This window comes from Cyanistes caeruleus, chromosome 25, assembly GCF_971803275.1.
Source record: "Cyanistes caeruleus chromosome 25, bCyaCae1.hap1.1, whole genome shotgun sequence".
In the NCBI taxonomy this organism is placed as follows: Eukaryota; Metazoa; Chordata; class Aves; order Passeriformes; family Paridae; genus Cyanistes; species Cyanistes caeruleus.
In genome coordinates, this window is record NC_141725.1 from 3,502,390 (window position 1) to 3,514,788 (window position 12,399).

A 12,399-nucleotide genomic window follows, 5' to 3' on the forward strand; every position below is an offset into this window, starting at 1 on the left:
GGGGCACGGCACGGCCCCTCTCAGACCCGCGGAGAGGACCCCCGCCTCCGGCACCGCAGCTTTGCCCGCAAAACGGAGCCGAAAGTTGCACTGGAGCCGCTGCGCCCGCCGCCCCGGGCAGCGGCAGCTCGGCTTCGGGGCTTTTTGCTGGTAAACACAAAAAGTCGTCGTGTTCCGTTCCGTTTTCCGTCCGCCCCCCTCTTTGTTGTTTTTTTGTTGTTGGGTATTTTGTTTATTTATTTTTTTTTTTTAATTAAGAAAATAAACGAACCCGACACCACCCACACATCCCTTCCCGGGCTGCAGGTCCCGCCTCACCGGGAATTCCCTGCACCGTGTGGTGCCGGGGAGCGGCAGCATCCCTCTGCCAGACAGAGCTCCTGCGAAAGGCTCCTGGGCCAGCCATGTTTCCCAGCCCCAGGAAAGGGGTCTGACAGCCCCCAGGTCCCTGCGGTCACCCCACGTCCCTTAGGATGGGCAGATATTTGCACTGGGAAAGGGACGCTCCATGTCCCTGTCCCAACAGCCCTACAACACCTACAACACCCCCCGCACCCCCTCCAGCCCTGTCACGGTCCTCCCAGAGCTCCCCGTGTTTCCAGCCACAAAGCCCAGGTGCTCACAACCCACTCGGGTTTCCTCGTGGATTTTCTAATGGTTTTACTCCTTTCAGGGAGACCGGTGGTTGCTCGACATTTTCTGCTGCTGCAGGTCAATCCAGGCTTACACTGAGCAGGAAATAAAACATTTGAGGAGCAGCAGCTGTGAGGAGTCTGTTTGCCTCTCCCCCTCTTTAACCTTAATCCGGGAACAGGCCAGCAGCCCTTTCCTCCTCACCACAGCTCCATCCTCGTGGTCCTGTGGCCGTCCAAAGGCAGCGGTGGCTCGGCTCACAGGACAGACCGTGGCCGGCCACTGACGCCGGTTGCCAGCAGAGCTGGCAGGGTACGGATTGGGAGAACCAGAGCCCCTCCTCAGCGACAGCAACTTGCCTCCAGCCTCTGGAAGAAAAGAACAATAACAATCATAACCTCAACAAACCCACTGAGATAGAGCAGGACTGTGCAAGGGCCACCCTGCGCCTGCCCAAAGGACTCAGCAGTCCGGGGGTGATGGGCTGTGCTGGCCCCTCGGGCTGGGAGCAGGATTTTCCAGCTTCGAGCCGGGTTCTGCTGCTTTTACCGCCCTTAGTCCCACCGTGGGAAGCCCAGCTCATTTAGCCCCATTTTTCCCAGTCTGTTCCCTGGCAGCCCCAGGATTTTCTGAGAGCAGCTGCGATCTCAGATGGGAGATCTCCCGTTACTCCAGCTCTGCTGAGGGCAGACAGGGAGAGACTCCTCCACTCTGGAGCTGGGGATGCCTCTGCTCTTACTGCACCACTCTTGGCCCCACACCAGCAACCAGTGGGGTTTGTGTTCTGTAGAAAGAGGGGGGCTGCTGGGGAGAGCAGCAGAAGAGCAGTCTCCCAACCCTTATTATATTTTAAAATGTAACAGCAGCACGATGTCTATTTTCATAGACAGAACAGATCATTTCTGGAAGAGGCCCATAAATCTCAAACAGAGGGGAAATAATTTGGCCAAGGTCATGTTAAGTCAAAATATTAAAATAGAAAAAAAATTAAAAAAGCAAGCAGTTTAGAGCTGGACTGAGGCACATCTCTATTCTAAACCTCTCTCCCCAGCCTGGGAACCCTGTCCCCCTTGCCCTTCTGCTTCCCAGCATTACACCGTGGGGCTGAGGGGGTCCAAGACACATGTGAGGGCCTGGCTGAGCGGAGAGACCAAGGGAGAGCAAGAGAACAGGCACCCCAGCAAGGATCCTGCTGATCCCCTGTGCCCCAGGGACAGCCCCCCTGCAGCAGCCCCCGCACTGTGCCATGATCAGGCGTTCAGGACATGGGAGGGGCTGGGCTGTCCCCCCTGGCTGCAGCATCACCGCGATGTTGGCAGGGACAGGGAAACGCCATTTCCAGGTGAGGAAAGTCCTGTCAGTGACACTTCTCCTGTCCTCACCCGCAGTCCCTCTGTCCCATCCCTGGTACCAGGGCTCTGGTAATGCCATCCATCACCAGGGCTGCTCCCACAGCGCATCCTGGGCAGAGTGGGCCGGGGAGAGGCACAGGCACCCAGAGCTGGCCGGCAGCACGCTGGGTGTCCGGCACAGGCACCCAGAGCTGGGTGTCCGGCACAGACACCCAGAGCTGGCTGTCCGGCACAGGCACCCAGAGCTGGCTGGCAGCACGCTGGGTGTCCAGCACAGGCACCCAGAGCTGGGTGTCCGGCACAGACACCCAGAGCTGGGTGTCCGGCACAGGCACCCAGAGCTGGGTGTCCGGCACAGGCACCCAGAGCTGGCTGGCAGCACGCTGGGTGTCCAGCACAGGCACCCAGAGCTGGCTGTCCGGCACAGGCACCCAGAGCTGGGTGTCCGGCACAGGCACCCAGAGCTGGGTGTCCGGCGGGCAGTGCTCAGACGGGCACGGGGACGGGCGGGCAGCACGGTGATCCCCGCCGTGACCGGAGGGACCCGCAGCCACGGGGACCTGGCAGCGCTGCTCTGCTTCACGAGAAATGCCGTGGGAGCGGCGCGGCAGGAAAGGACCCAGAACACCCCCCTCACCCGCAGGCACAGGTCAGAGCTGCCCCTGAGCAGGAGCCAGGGCCGGTGGGGAAGAGCCAGCCACCCCGCAGGGCCCGGGGCTCAGCAGCCAAGCTCTTCTCGAGAGCGCGTCCCTGGCAGCGCTGCAGCTCTGCGCGGACCCTGGCAAGCGGCAGAAAACAAAACTGCTGCTCGTACCCTCTGGCTGCTTCCCCGGGCTCGGCTGCCAGCTCCCCGCATGCCAGCGAGGCTCGAGCGGGGCCGGGGCTCCAGCGGAGCCGCCCCAGCGCCTGCTCTGCCCCGGGGCATCCCCGGCCAGCGCCAAGCGCAGGTGACCCGGGACAGGCACCGGCCAGGAAAGGTTCTTTCTTGCCTGCTGCTCTGGTGTGAAAGAGGCGACATTTAACAACCTCCCCCGAGAGTGCTTTCCTCTTGCCTTTCCTCCTTCTGCGCCGATTTAATTTCTTCTATAGCCCCCTTCTTCCCTTAGTGAGATCAAAGAAATGCGTGGAACCGGGTTCATTTCAGCGGAAACGTCGATTAAAGGGAGAGGGGGAGGCAGCGCTGGTGGGATCGGAGGAGGAGGAGGAGCAGAAGGAGCAGAAAAAGAGAGGCTGGAGGGAGCATCTGGATCCACGCAGTCCCGGCAGGACGGGCCGGACCGGGCAGCGCCGGCGGCACCGGAGCTTGGGTGGCGGCGCTGCCGGGACCGGGGGCTCCTCCGGCCGGGGCACCGGAGCACCGGGGCTCGGCGGCTCCGCCGGGCTCCTGCTGCCCCCTGCCGCCCCGGCGGGACGGGACCGTGCCCGCTCCCGGCCGGTGCCCCCGGGGCCGCTCGGAGACCCCAGCCGGGACCCTCCGAGCCCCACGGGCCAGCGCCGCCACCTCCGCGCGTCCTGGGCCGGCACCCAGCGCCTCCCCGAGCACGCCACGCTCAGGGGGAAAGGCCCACGCGGCGTGGGCTGCCCTGGGCCAGGGGCTGCCAACATCCCACCCGGGAGTGCGATGGCAGCGGTGTCCCCCAGCACATCCCCGAGCCGGAGCCACCTCAGGCTCCTGAGCCGCGGGCCCATCTGGCCGCAGCATCTCCCGTGGCTGCCGTCCAGGGAAGGGGATGTTTAGGGGATGAGTAACATCCTTCCTGGCAGGGCCGCTGCCCGCTCCTGGAAGCTGCTGCAGGCACAGAGGAGCTCAGCCCTTCGCCCGCCTCTTGCCCCGCTCAGCCGGGGAAAGAAGCCAAGAGCGAGGAGAAAGTCGGGGATGGGACCGGGGCAATCCAAGCCCGTGGAATCGGCACCAGTCCCAGGTGCCAGGGAGAAGGGAGGGAGGATGCTGCGTGGCACGGTGGGAAACAGCCAGGAGGCACAGGTTGGGGAAGGCAGCTCCGGGCCCCCTCTAGAGCAGGGCTGGAAGCCAAATCCTGGCTGTGTGCTGCCAGAAGCAGCTTATTTTGGAAGGGAGGCGTGTTGGCAGAGTGCTTGGTGCGTGGAGCTGCTGACGCCGGGGAACAGGACAGCTCTCATCAGGTCCCAGCCATGCCTCGCAGGCCAACGCTGCTTGGCTTCAGCCCGCAGCAAAATCTGCCCCAGCACAACCAGGACTGGATCCCCATCTCCTGAGTCACCCACTTAAAAGGGTGGACACTCCAGTCACAAGTCATCACACTGCCCAGGGCCACGACTCACCCTGAACACCAGAGGGGCTTCCTGGGACTCGCCAAACAGGATGGACTGAGCTCTTACCAGCTCTGACCCATCTGGCAAGGTACAAGGTCAAGCCTTGAACCAAGAAAGAGGCACACAGGCTTCATTCCCACCCCTGGACCCTGCTTCCCCTCTCCTCAGCTCCCAGGAGCAGTACCAGCCTCTCAGGAGCCCAACCCAGCCTCTCCAGGGGCTCAGACCCTCAAGGCAGCAGGGTCCATCTGGCAGCTGCAGCAGGACTGTCAGGGTGCTGTGGCATTCAGCCATGACCAGGTCTAGGATGGATCCCAAACTCCACAGCACACCAGGGACCTGCTCTGCCTTCCCATGGGGCTGAGGAGCCAGCACAGGCAGCCCCTTGCCAGCATCCCTGGGCCAGGGAGCACACCTGGAGCAGGCTGCCGTGCCTGGACACGGCTCAGGAGCTCCTGCAGTTTCCGTGTGGCTTGGCATGCCACAAATCTGGTCAGGTCTCAGCCCATCCTGCAGCGGGCACAGCTGGGAGCCGGGGGATGGAGCAGCCAAGCTCCCAACACGCAGCAGCCGGCCTTGCCCTCCAGAGCCGCACACTGCGGCATTGTGGCCCGGCTGGTTTTTCCAGAGTTGCATCCAAGGGGCGCAATCAGATCTCAAGGGAAGGGAGCAGGCACGTTCCTGGCTACACAGAGGAGCTGTCGAGGCAGTGCCAGGAACTGGGGCAGTTGCTGGGCACTGCAGCAGGCCAAAGGAAAATCGAGCAGACAGCTCCCAAACCTGGGCTGTTCCTCACTGCCCAGCTCCGGGAGCTGCTGTGCCTTTGCAGAGCTTTGTTTGCAACCCCTGAGGCAGAGCTGCCCTGCCCTGGCACTTCTTCAGCTTTGTTTTGCACCAACAGATATTAAACAACCAGCCTGGAGGGCTGGGATGGGGGAAGGACCCTGCTGGGGGAGCAGGGAAGGACTTGTGGGAAGAAGGCTCTGGGAGGAAAACAGAAAAGTAGCGTCAGGGAAAGGGAGTTCCCTCCACACAGGGAGGTTGTTTTTGATCAGGGCTTGTCTAGACTGGAGTCACCCACACTGCACAAGCACATCAACACCACGCAGCCAGCCCAGGGCTTCCTGCTGTTCCCAGGAGGACAGAGGAGCTGCACTCACCGAGTGTGGGCAAGAGCTGACCCTGGGACTGCCCATCCCATCCCCAAAGGGACTGGGGGACCCTCAGGCTTCCAGGGTGCCGCCTCCCAGGGTCCCTCATTTCTTCCCAGCAGTCAGAAGGCTCAGTGCCCCCAGGCTCCCCAGCCTGGCTCTGTCACCTGTCCCCAGCACAGCCCTCGGGCAGCACAGGGACACAGGTCCAGCAAGGCTCTCAGTTCCTTCCCTGCCTTCCCTCGGCTCCAGCTGCCGGAGCAGCCGAGAGCTGCAGGCACAAAGCGTCACTTTTTCCAGGAGCCTCTCCCTGCTTTCCCTCCTCGCCTGCAGAGCAGCGCCGCGATGCTGGGGACTGCAGGAGGCTCCTGGATCAGGGCAAAAGCAGGATGGGCCTGGCTGGGGTGGAATCTTGGAGCCCCACGCCAGCCACATCTCTTCTTTGGCTCAAAAGGCTGCCCAGCCAAAGCACAGCCCCCGTGAATGTGACACCTCACAGGCATCACAGGCAAGGAGCACCTGGCTCGAGGATGCTGCTGCTCCCAGCAGCCCTGGTCAACCTTTCCCAGGGCTACTGGGGGAACGGCTTAGCAGCCCTGACAGCCCCCACCTACAGCTGAGAGGCTTCAGACACCTTTCCCTGGGAAAAGGAAACCCCAAACACTTCAGCCCATCCACTCCAAGGCCAGGAGCATCCATGAAAAAAGAGAACAGGCCTGACACAGACATTCTTTAAGGATGATCTAATTTAAAAACAACATCATAATGAAAATGCATGTATTTTAAAAAGAGACCCACAGCACTCCAGTGCTGGAGGCAGCCACGTGTCAGTGATGGGACTGCTCTGTACCCATTGCCCCCACCTTCCCAGGACATTTGGACAGCTCCACATCCCCATTTGTTTTCCTTTACCACAGAAAATGTCTCCCTAGCCCCACCACACACCCTAAAGCATCAGCTGAAGCTGCAGGAGGGACAAAGGCTGGAGCATCCCCTTGCCCAAGCCAGGCATGAAGCAGCCAGGGGGCAAAGAGCTCTGGCTCCCAGCACTGCAGAATTGGGCACAGCCAGAGAAGAGCCTGCCCAGGTACCCTCTGCTCACAGCAGCTGCTGGCAGGCAGGACTGCTCTTAAAGGTAATCAATGGAGCAGAGAAGAGCTCTGGATTGCTTTAATCCTTTCCAAAAAAGTATAGCTAGCCCCAGCAGTTGTCCTCCTCCCTCTGTGCCTGTGAGGATTTGTACTTGTATGGCTGGATAATTTGACAGGGACAACACACACTTGGCCCAGGCAATCTCAGACTTCCCAAGGGAGTTTGCTCTTCGCTCAGTGTGCTTTGCCAGCCCAATAAATCCACCCCCACGTGTGCCACTCTCCCCTCCCTCCCTTCCTCCACACGGAGGGCTGGGACAGCAGCCTTGGGGCGTGACTCACACGCACAGGGGGTGAGGACATCCCCTTCCCACGGGCAGGGCATCGCCAGGTACCGGCAGCAGCACGGGCACGGGGAGCCAGGCGCCGCGGCGCTGTGGAACAGGCAGGGCTGTCCCACTTGTGTCAGCCAGAGGCACCAGAGCCGTGGAGCCAATGGTGAATACAGAGCCAGAGTCCCTGTCCCCGGAGCCAGGAGCACGGCAAGGGGCAGGTCTGCAGTTCATGGGGCACCCCGGTAGCTGTAGTGATTGTGGTCGGGGTCGCTCAGGGTGAGGGGCAGGCTGGGCTTGCGCTCCGGGTCCTTCTCCTCACACTGCCGCGGGGGACGCTGCTTGAAGAAGTCAGAGACGTAGTGGACCTGGAAAAGAGACAGGAAAGGCGGTTTGGGGACGCCTGTGTCAGGCCAAGCAGGAGCCCAGGCGAGCAGCAGGGCTGCACAGGGGACACTCACAATGAGGACGGCAATGAGAGCCCCCTGCAGCAGCCCCACCAGCACGTCGCTCCAGTGGTGCTTGTAGTCGGACACCCTGGTGTAGCCCACGTAGATGGCGAAGGCGATGAGGAAGAACTGGATGGTGGGACGCAGCAGCCGGGCCCACTTCCCCACCAGCCGGGCCTGCACGTAGAGCTGGCAGCAAAGAAGGGAGAAATCACCCAGGGCAGGGTCAGCAGCCAGCCCAGGGATGGGGTGCTTGGGGCATGGGACCCGTGGGGGCTTCCTGTGGCACGGCACTTACCGCCAGGAACATCATGCAGTACATCCCAAAGGAAGAGTGTCCTGAGTAGAAGGACAGTCTGTGGGGCAAAAGGGAGGGATCAGGCCAGGAGCGAGCCCCCAGCTGGTCCCCACAAGACCCCTACCCCCTCCACAGGCTCTGTCCTGCAACAAGAGAGCCTCAATACCCATCTGGGGCTGCCACTGTGAGTCCAGCACTGCTGGGCAGGTGGAAGAGACATATCCTGTGGCACCATGGCTCACCTGGACTCGGTGATGTTCCTGCTCTCTCCCTGGCAGACATTCTCCAGCTGCACGTAGATGGAGCAGTTCACCTTGGACCAGTCAGGATTACAGACAGCCAGGAAGTTTGGCCGGAGACGGCCGATCATGTATTTGGCCAGGTCAGTCAGGGACTGGCTGATGGCCCCCCCGAAGAGAAAGGTCCCAACCACCTTGTAGAGAGCAGCCAGGTAGTTGTTGAATTCTGACTTGGAGTAGAGACGGTCAGTGTAGACCAGGTATGCCTCCCCTGATGATATCTGCAGAGACCAGGGGGCAAAAGGTGAAGTTGGGTGCTCCTGAGCAGCTCCCAGGGCTGCAGGATGTCGTGGCTCTGTGGCAGAGGAGCCCCTGGCACCGCCTGCCACAGGAGCTCACCAGCCCTCTCCCCCTCCCTACAGGGAACCAGTCCCATGGGATGTGGGTCTCAAGCTGAGGGTGTTGTTGCCCTTCCAGGGCTCTGGAGGTGGCTGTGCTGGGCCCCAGCTTCCAGATACAACATGTCAGCATGAGCCTGTCCTGGAGGAAAGGGGGTGGCAGCTCCTTACAATGATAACAGTGCAGCTGATGGTGACCCCGGCCATGAGGCCATGGGTGATGGTGTCTGCCTTGTAGGGGTAGCGGATGGAGTCATCGTTGCAGTAGAAGCCTCGCTTGTATGGGGAGTTCACCAGGGTCAGGATGATGAAGGGCAGAGACGCTGCAAGGCAGAGAGAGGTGAGGTCTGGGGACAGCGGCCAGCAGGCTCCACACCAGCACACAGCACCACCCATCTCTCGTCCCTAAGTCTCTGCTCCCTGATGCCAGGGAGGGATCCCCCCCCAGGGGATGAGATCCTGAGCCACCTGTACCCAGGGCAGGAGGACCTGAACCCACCAGTGCACTGCCCTGACAGCGATAGGGCCCTATCAGAGCTCACAGATGCCTGCAGCACCCAGATACCACACGAGACGGCCACAAACGGGCACCCACAGAGCCTCTATGGTTGCCCCACTCCTCCCCAGGCACAACCGTGGCGAGGCCTGATCCTGTGCCCTCTACTCACACTGCCCAGTCTTTCAGCCTAGGAAGACAGAGCTGATAAAATTAATGAGCATAGGCATCCTGCAAACCTGTTTTACAGCAGGTAAAACAGCCCCAGGTAAAACAGGGTCCCAGAACCCTCACAGCAGCTCCAGAGAGCCAGCGCTGGGAGATGCTGGTGCATGACCCAGCCCAGGCACAGTGGGACTCCAGTGCACCTGGTTTGCCCTCCTCATCCTCCCACAGCTTTTTGTTTCTCCCAGCCTCTCTTCTCCCCCGGCTCCTCGAGGCTCTGGAGGCTGCGCTGGCTGGCTCAGCTCACCCGGGACTGAACCGTCCCCGAGATCCAGAGGGGTTTTGGGGGTCTCTGTGCCGCACAGCCCCCCGCTGGAACGGGACCCCCTGCCCTTGCTCCATCCCTGCTCAGGAACAGCCAAGCTCGGGTTCCAGGACGCTCCCCAGGGAAGCGGCCCCCCTTCCCCGGAGGCCACCTTAGGTCGGGCTCCTCTCCCAGTTCCGCCTTTCTCGGCGGTTTCCGCCTCCCCTTGTTCCTCCGTCTCCCGGGAGCCCGCACCTTTGTCCCCGCCCGTCCCCGCCCCGGGGGTCCCGCCGCCTCCTGAGCGCGGGGATGAAGCACCGGGGGCTGCCCCGCCACCCCCGGCCGGAGCAGGGAACCGGCCCCAGTCCCTCCGCCTCCTCCCCGCACACCTCAGACGTCCATTTTCAGCTCAAATTAGACACCAATTTTCTTTCTGGATAATTTCATCCTCCAAAAAAAGCTCCCCTAAAAATATAAAGCACCGGCCCACAGGAGGGAAAAGCGCTCCGAGCGGCACCGGGAGCCGGCCTCCCCCCGCCCCGCAGCCAGGGAAGCTCCAGCCGCGATCCCCATCCCGGCCTTTATTTTTAGTCCGTCTTAATTCGTTACTTCCTTTCGGCAGTTTTAGAAATATTTACCCGCACTAGGGGGGCGAGGGGGTCCTAGAAGGGGTGCTCCGAACCCACCGGCCCGGAGCTGCGGAGCCCCCGGCCCCGAGCGCGGGGCTCGGCGGCGGGCAGGGGGCCAGGGCGGCGGGGGAAGCGCCCCGGTGCCGCCCGAGCCGAGGGACCCTCCCGCAGAGCCAGGGACAGACCGGGCTCCCGCCCCCCCGCGGGATCGTTCCCGGAAAAGGGAACGGCCCCGAGAACCGGGACCCCGGACGGAGCCCGGCAGGGCTGGGGCAGGAGGCGGCGCCCGCCCGCCCCCGCCGCCGGTGGCTCTCGGTGGAGGCCCGGAGCCCCGGACAGCGGCCGGGCAGGTGCCTTCCACGCTGTCCCCGGCCCGGCGGCACCGGCCACGGCCCGGAGCGGGGAGACGCGAGGCGGGGTCGCGGACCCACGGTACCGCCCGCGGACCTGGCCCCAGCCCGGGGCGCGGCCCCACCGAGGGCACCCGCGGGACGCGGAGACGCTCCGGAGCCGCCCGCGGCGGGGGCGCCGGTACGGAGCCCTCACCGACCGCCAGGCACAGCACGTCGAGCGCCACGAAGACCTTCCTGCGCTCCATCCCGCAGCCGCTGCGGCCCCGCGGCCCGGCCCCGCGGCTCACATGGCCCGGAACGGCGCGGGCCCGGCCGGGAGGTAAAGTCCGGGCGGGCGGGGCGGGGCGGAGCGGGAGCCGGTGCCCCCGCCCCGGGCCGGGCCGGGCCGCGGAGGGGCGGGAGCGGCGGGGCCGGGGCAGGTGTGGGGTGCGGCAGGGCAGGGACCCCTCTGGAGCCAGAGCCCCCTCGCCCGCCACCGCTCCCTCGGCCCCGCTCCGGCGTCCGCGGCTCCGGCCCTCCCGAGCCCCCCGGTGCCCACCCCGCCTGGCCGGGCTCCCCGCCTCGGCTCGGCTCCTTCCCGTGTCTGCGCCAAGGGGAGGGGGGAGAAGCGAGCGAGCGAGGCCGCTTTGGGAGCCGCCCGAGTCCCGCCCTCCTCGGGCCAATGTCCCGAGGAAAGAAAATAGGGGCAAAAAGGAAAATTCTTCCCCTGGAACGTGCTGGCTGCACTGGTGGCGGCTCAGAGACGTGAGGTTGGCTCGGAGGCGAGATGGGTTCTTGAGGGGGAGCAGGGACATCCCGGAGCCTGTGGATGCAGCAGACAGGGGTGAGCACACGGGGTGAGACGGGAGCTGATTTACCCGCTGAGATATTGGGCTGTATTTCCTGGGCCTCAGACGGCCTGGGAGCAGAACAAGCTCCCGGTGCTTCCCGTTGGGGTTGGGGACATGCTGAAACCCAGAATGGGAACAGGAGCAAAGGCTGGGGGACAGGTCCCACAGAATTCCCTGGTGGGAGCAGGGACAGTCGCATCCCGGTTATTCGCTCCGTGCCGGATGTCTGGGTAAGGAAACAAATAATACAGAAACCACCCATGGCTGATAACTGCGGGTGATTGAAGTGCAGGGGGAGTGGCCTGTGGAGAATGTCAAGGCTGTTTGTGGGAAGCCGAGAGAGCTGGAAACGCTCTCGGGCTGCCCTGGATTTCCAGGAGAGGGACAGAACCACGGGCCGGCTTTCCCTTGCCCTGCTGATGATGTGCAGCTCCCTCCTGCCCTGCAGTGCCGTGGGGATCCTGGCTCACCGCTGGGGCAGGATTTGCCCCACACATTCTGCCTGCAGACCCCAACCAAACCACTGAGAGCCTCGAGGCAGGAGAGCTGGGGGGATGCCCAGGCTGTGTCGTGGAGTAGATGTGGAGATTAAGACGCTCTGATAAATCCCCACTTCTCAGCACTTCTCCAGCAGTCCTGGGTGTGGGAGGGCTCCGGGCCGGGCCACCGTGGGGACACAGAAGTGACAGTGTGGGGCTCCAAGGACACGGCACGGAGCGCGCAGGGGAAGCGCTGCAAGAGCGGCCGCCGCAGGATTTTCCCCACGGGGTCCCGGGGCTGCGGGCGGCGCCGCCCGGGACCGGCCCGGCTCGGCCCAGCCCAGCCCAGCCCAGCCCAGCCCAGCCCAGCCCGGCTCGGCCAAGCACGGCTCGGCCCAGCCCGGCTCAGCCCAGCCCAGCCCAGCCCGGCCCAGCCCAGCCCAACCCGGCTCGGCCCAGCACGGCTCAGCCCAGCCCGGCCCAGCCCAGCCCGGCTCGGCCAAGCACGGCTCAGCCCAGCCCGGCTCGGCCCAGCCCGGCTCGGCCCAGCCCGGCTCAGCCCAGCCCGGCTCAGCCCGGCCCAGCCCAGCCCAACCCGGCTCGGCCCAGCACGGCCCAGCCCAGCCCAGCCCAGCCTAGCACGGCTCAGCCCGGCCCAGCTCAGCTCAGCCCGGCCCAGCCCAGCCCAGCCCAGCCCAGCACGGCCCGGCCCGGGAGCCGCGGGCGGAACGCGGAGAGCCCGGCCCGGGGCCGGCGCTGTGTCGCCCTCTGCCGTCCGAGCTCCGCAGCTGCAGCCGGGGGCTGCGGAATCCCGCCCGGACCCTGCCCCGGAGCCCAGGAACTGCGGGATCCCGCCCGGACCCTGCCCCGGAGCCCAGGAACTGCGGAATCCCGCCCGGACCCTGCCC

At 64.1% G+C, this 12,399-nt stretch overlaps 1 protein-coding gene and 1 long non-coding RNA gene across 3 annotated transcripts; both read right to left on the bottom strand.

Moving 5' to 3' along the window:
- Positions 1-201: 201 nt before the first annotated feature.
- Positions 202-3,297, bottom strand: LOC147649335 (uncharacterized). Its single transcript, XR_015279241.1, has 2 exons — positions 2,975-3,297; positions 202-1,001 (listed from the first exon to the last, which is right to left on the bottom strand). It is a non-coding gene; the product is annotated as an uncharacterized LOC147649335 (long non-coding RNA).
- Positions 3,298-6,156: 2,859 nt separating this feature from the next.
- PLPP2 (phospholipid phosphatase 2) lies at positions 6,157-10,544 on the bottom strand. 2 transcript variants are annotated; one of them, XM_086863054.1, is made up of 6 exons: positions 10,376-10,544; positions 8,407-8,558; positions 7,841-8,118; positions 7,599-7,656; positions 7,313-7,489; positions 6,157-7,219 (listed from the first exon to the last, which is right to left on the bottom strand). In XM_086863054.1, exons 1-6 carry the CDS (start codon positions 10,425-10,427, stop codon positions 7,082-7,084), a joined length of 855 nt encoding a protein of 284 aa, XP_086719180.1. In that variant the 5' UTR covers positions 10,428-10,544; the 3' UTR covers positions 6,157-7,081. The 2 variants fall into 2 exon arrangements, with proteins under 2 accessions (XP_086719180.1, XP_086719181.1); XM_086863055.1 differs by lacking the exon at positions 10,376-10,544 and adding an exon at positions 9,839-9,982.
- Between the last annotated feature and the right edge of the window lie 1,855 nt (positions 10,545-12,399).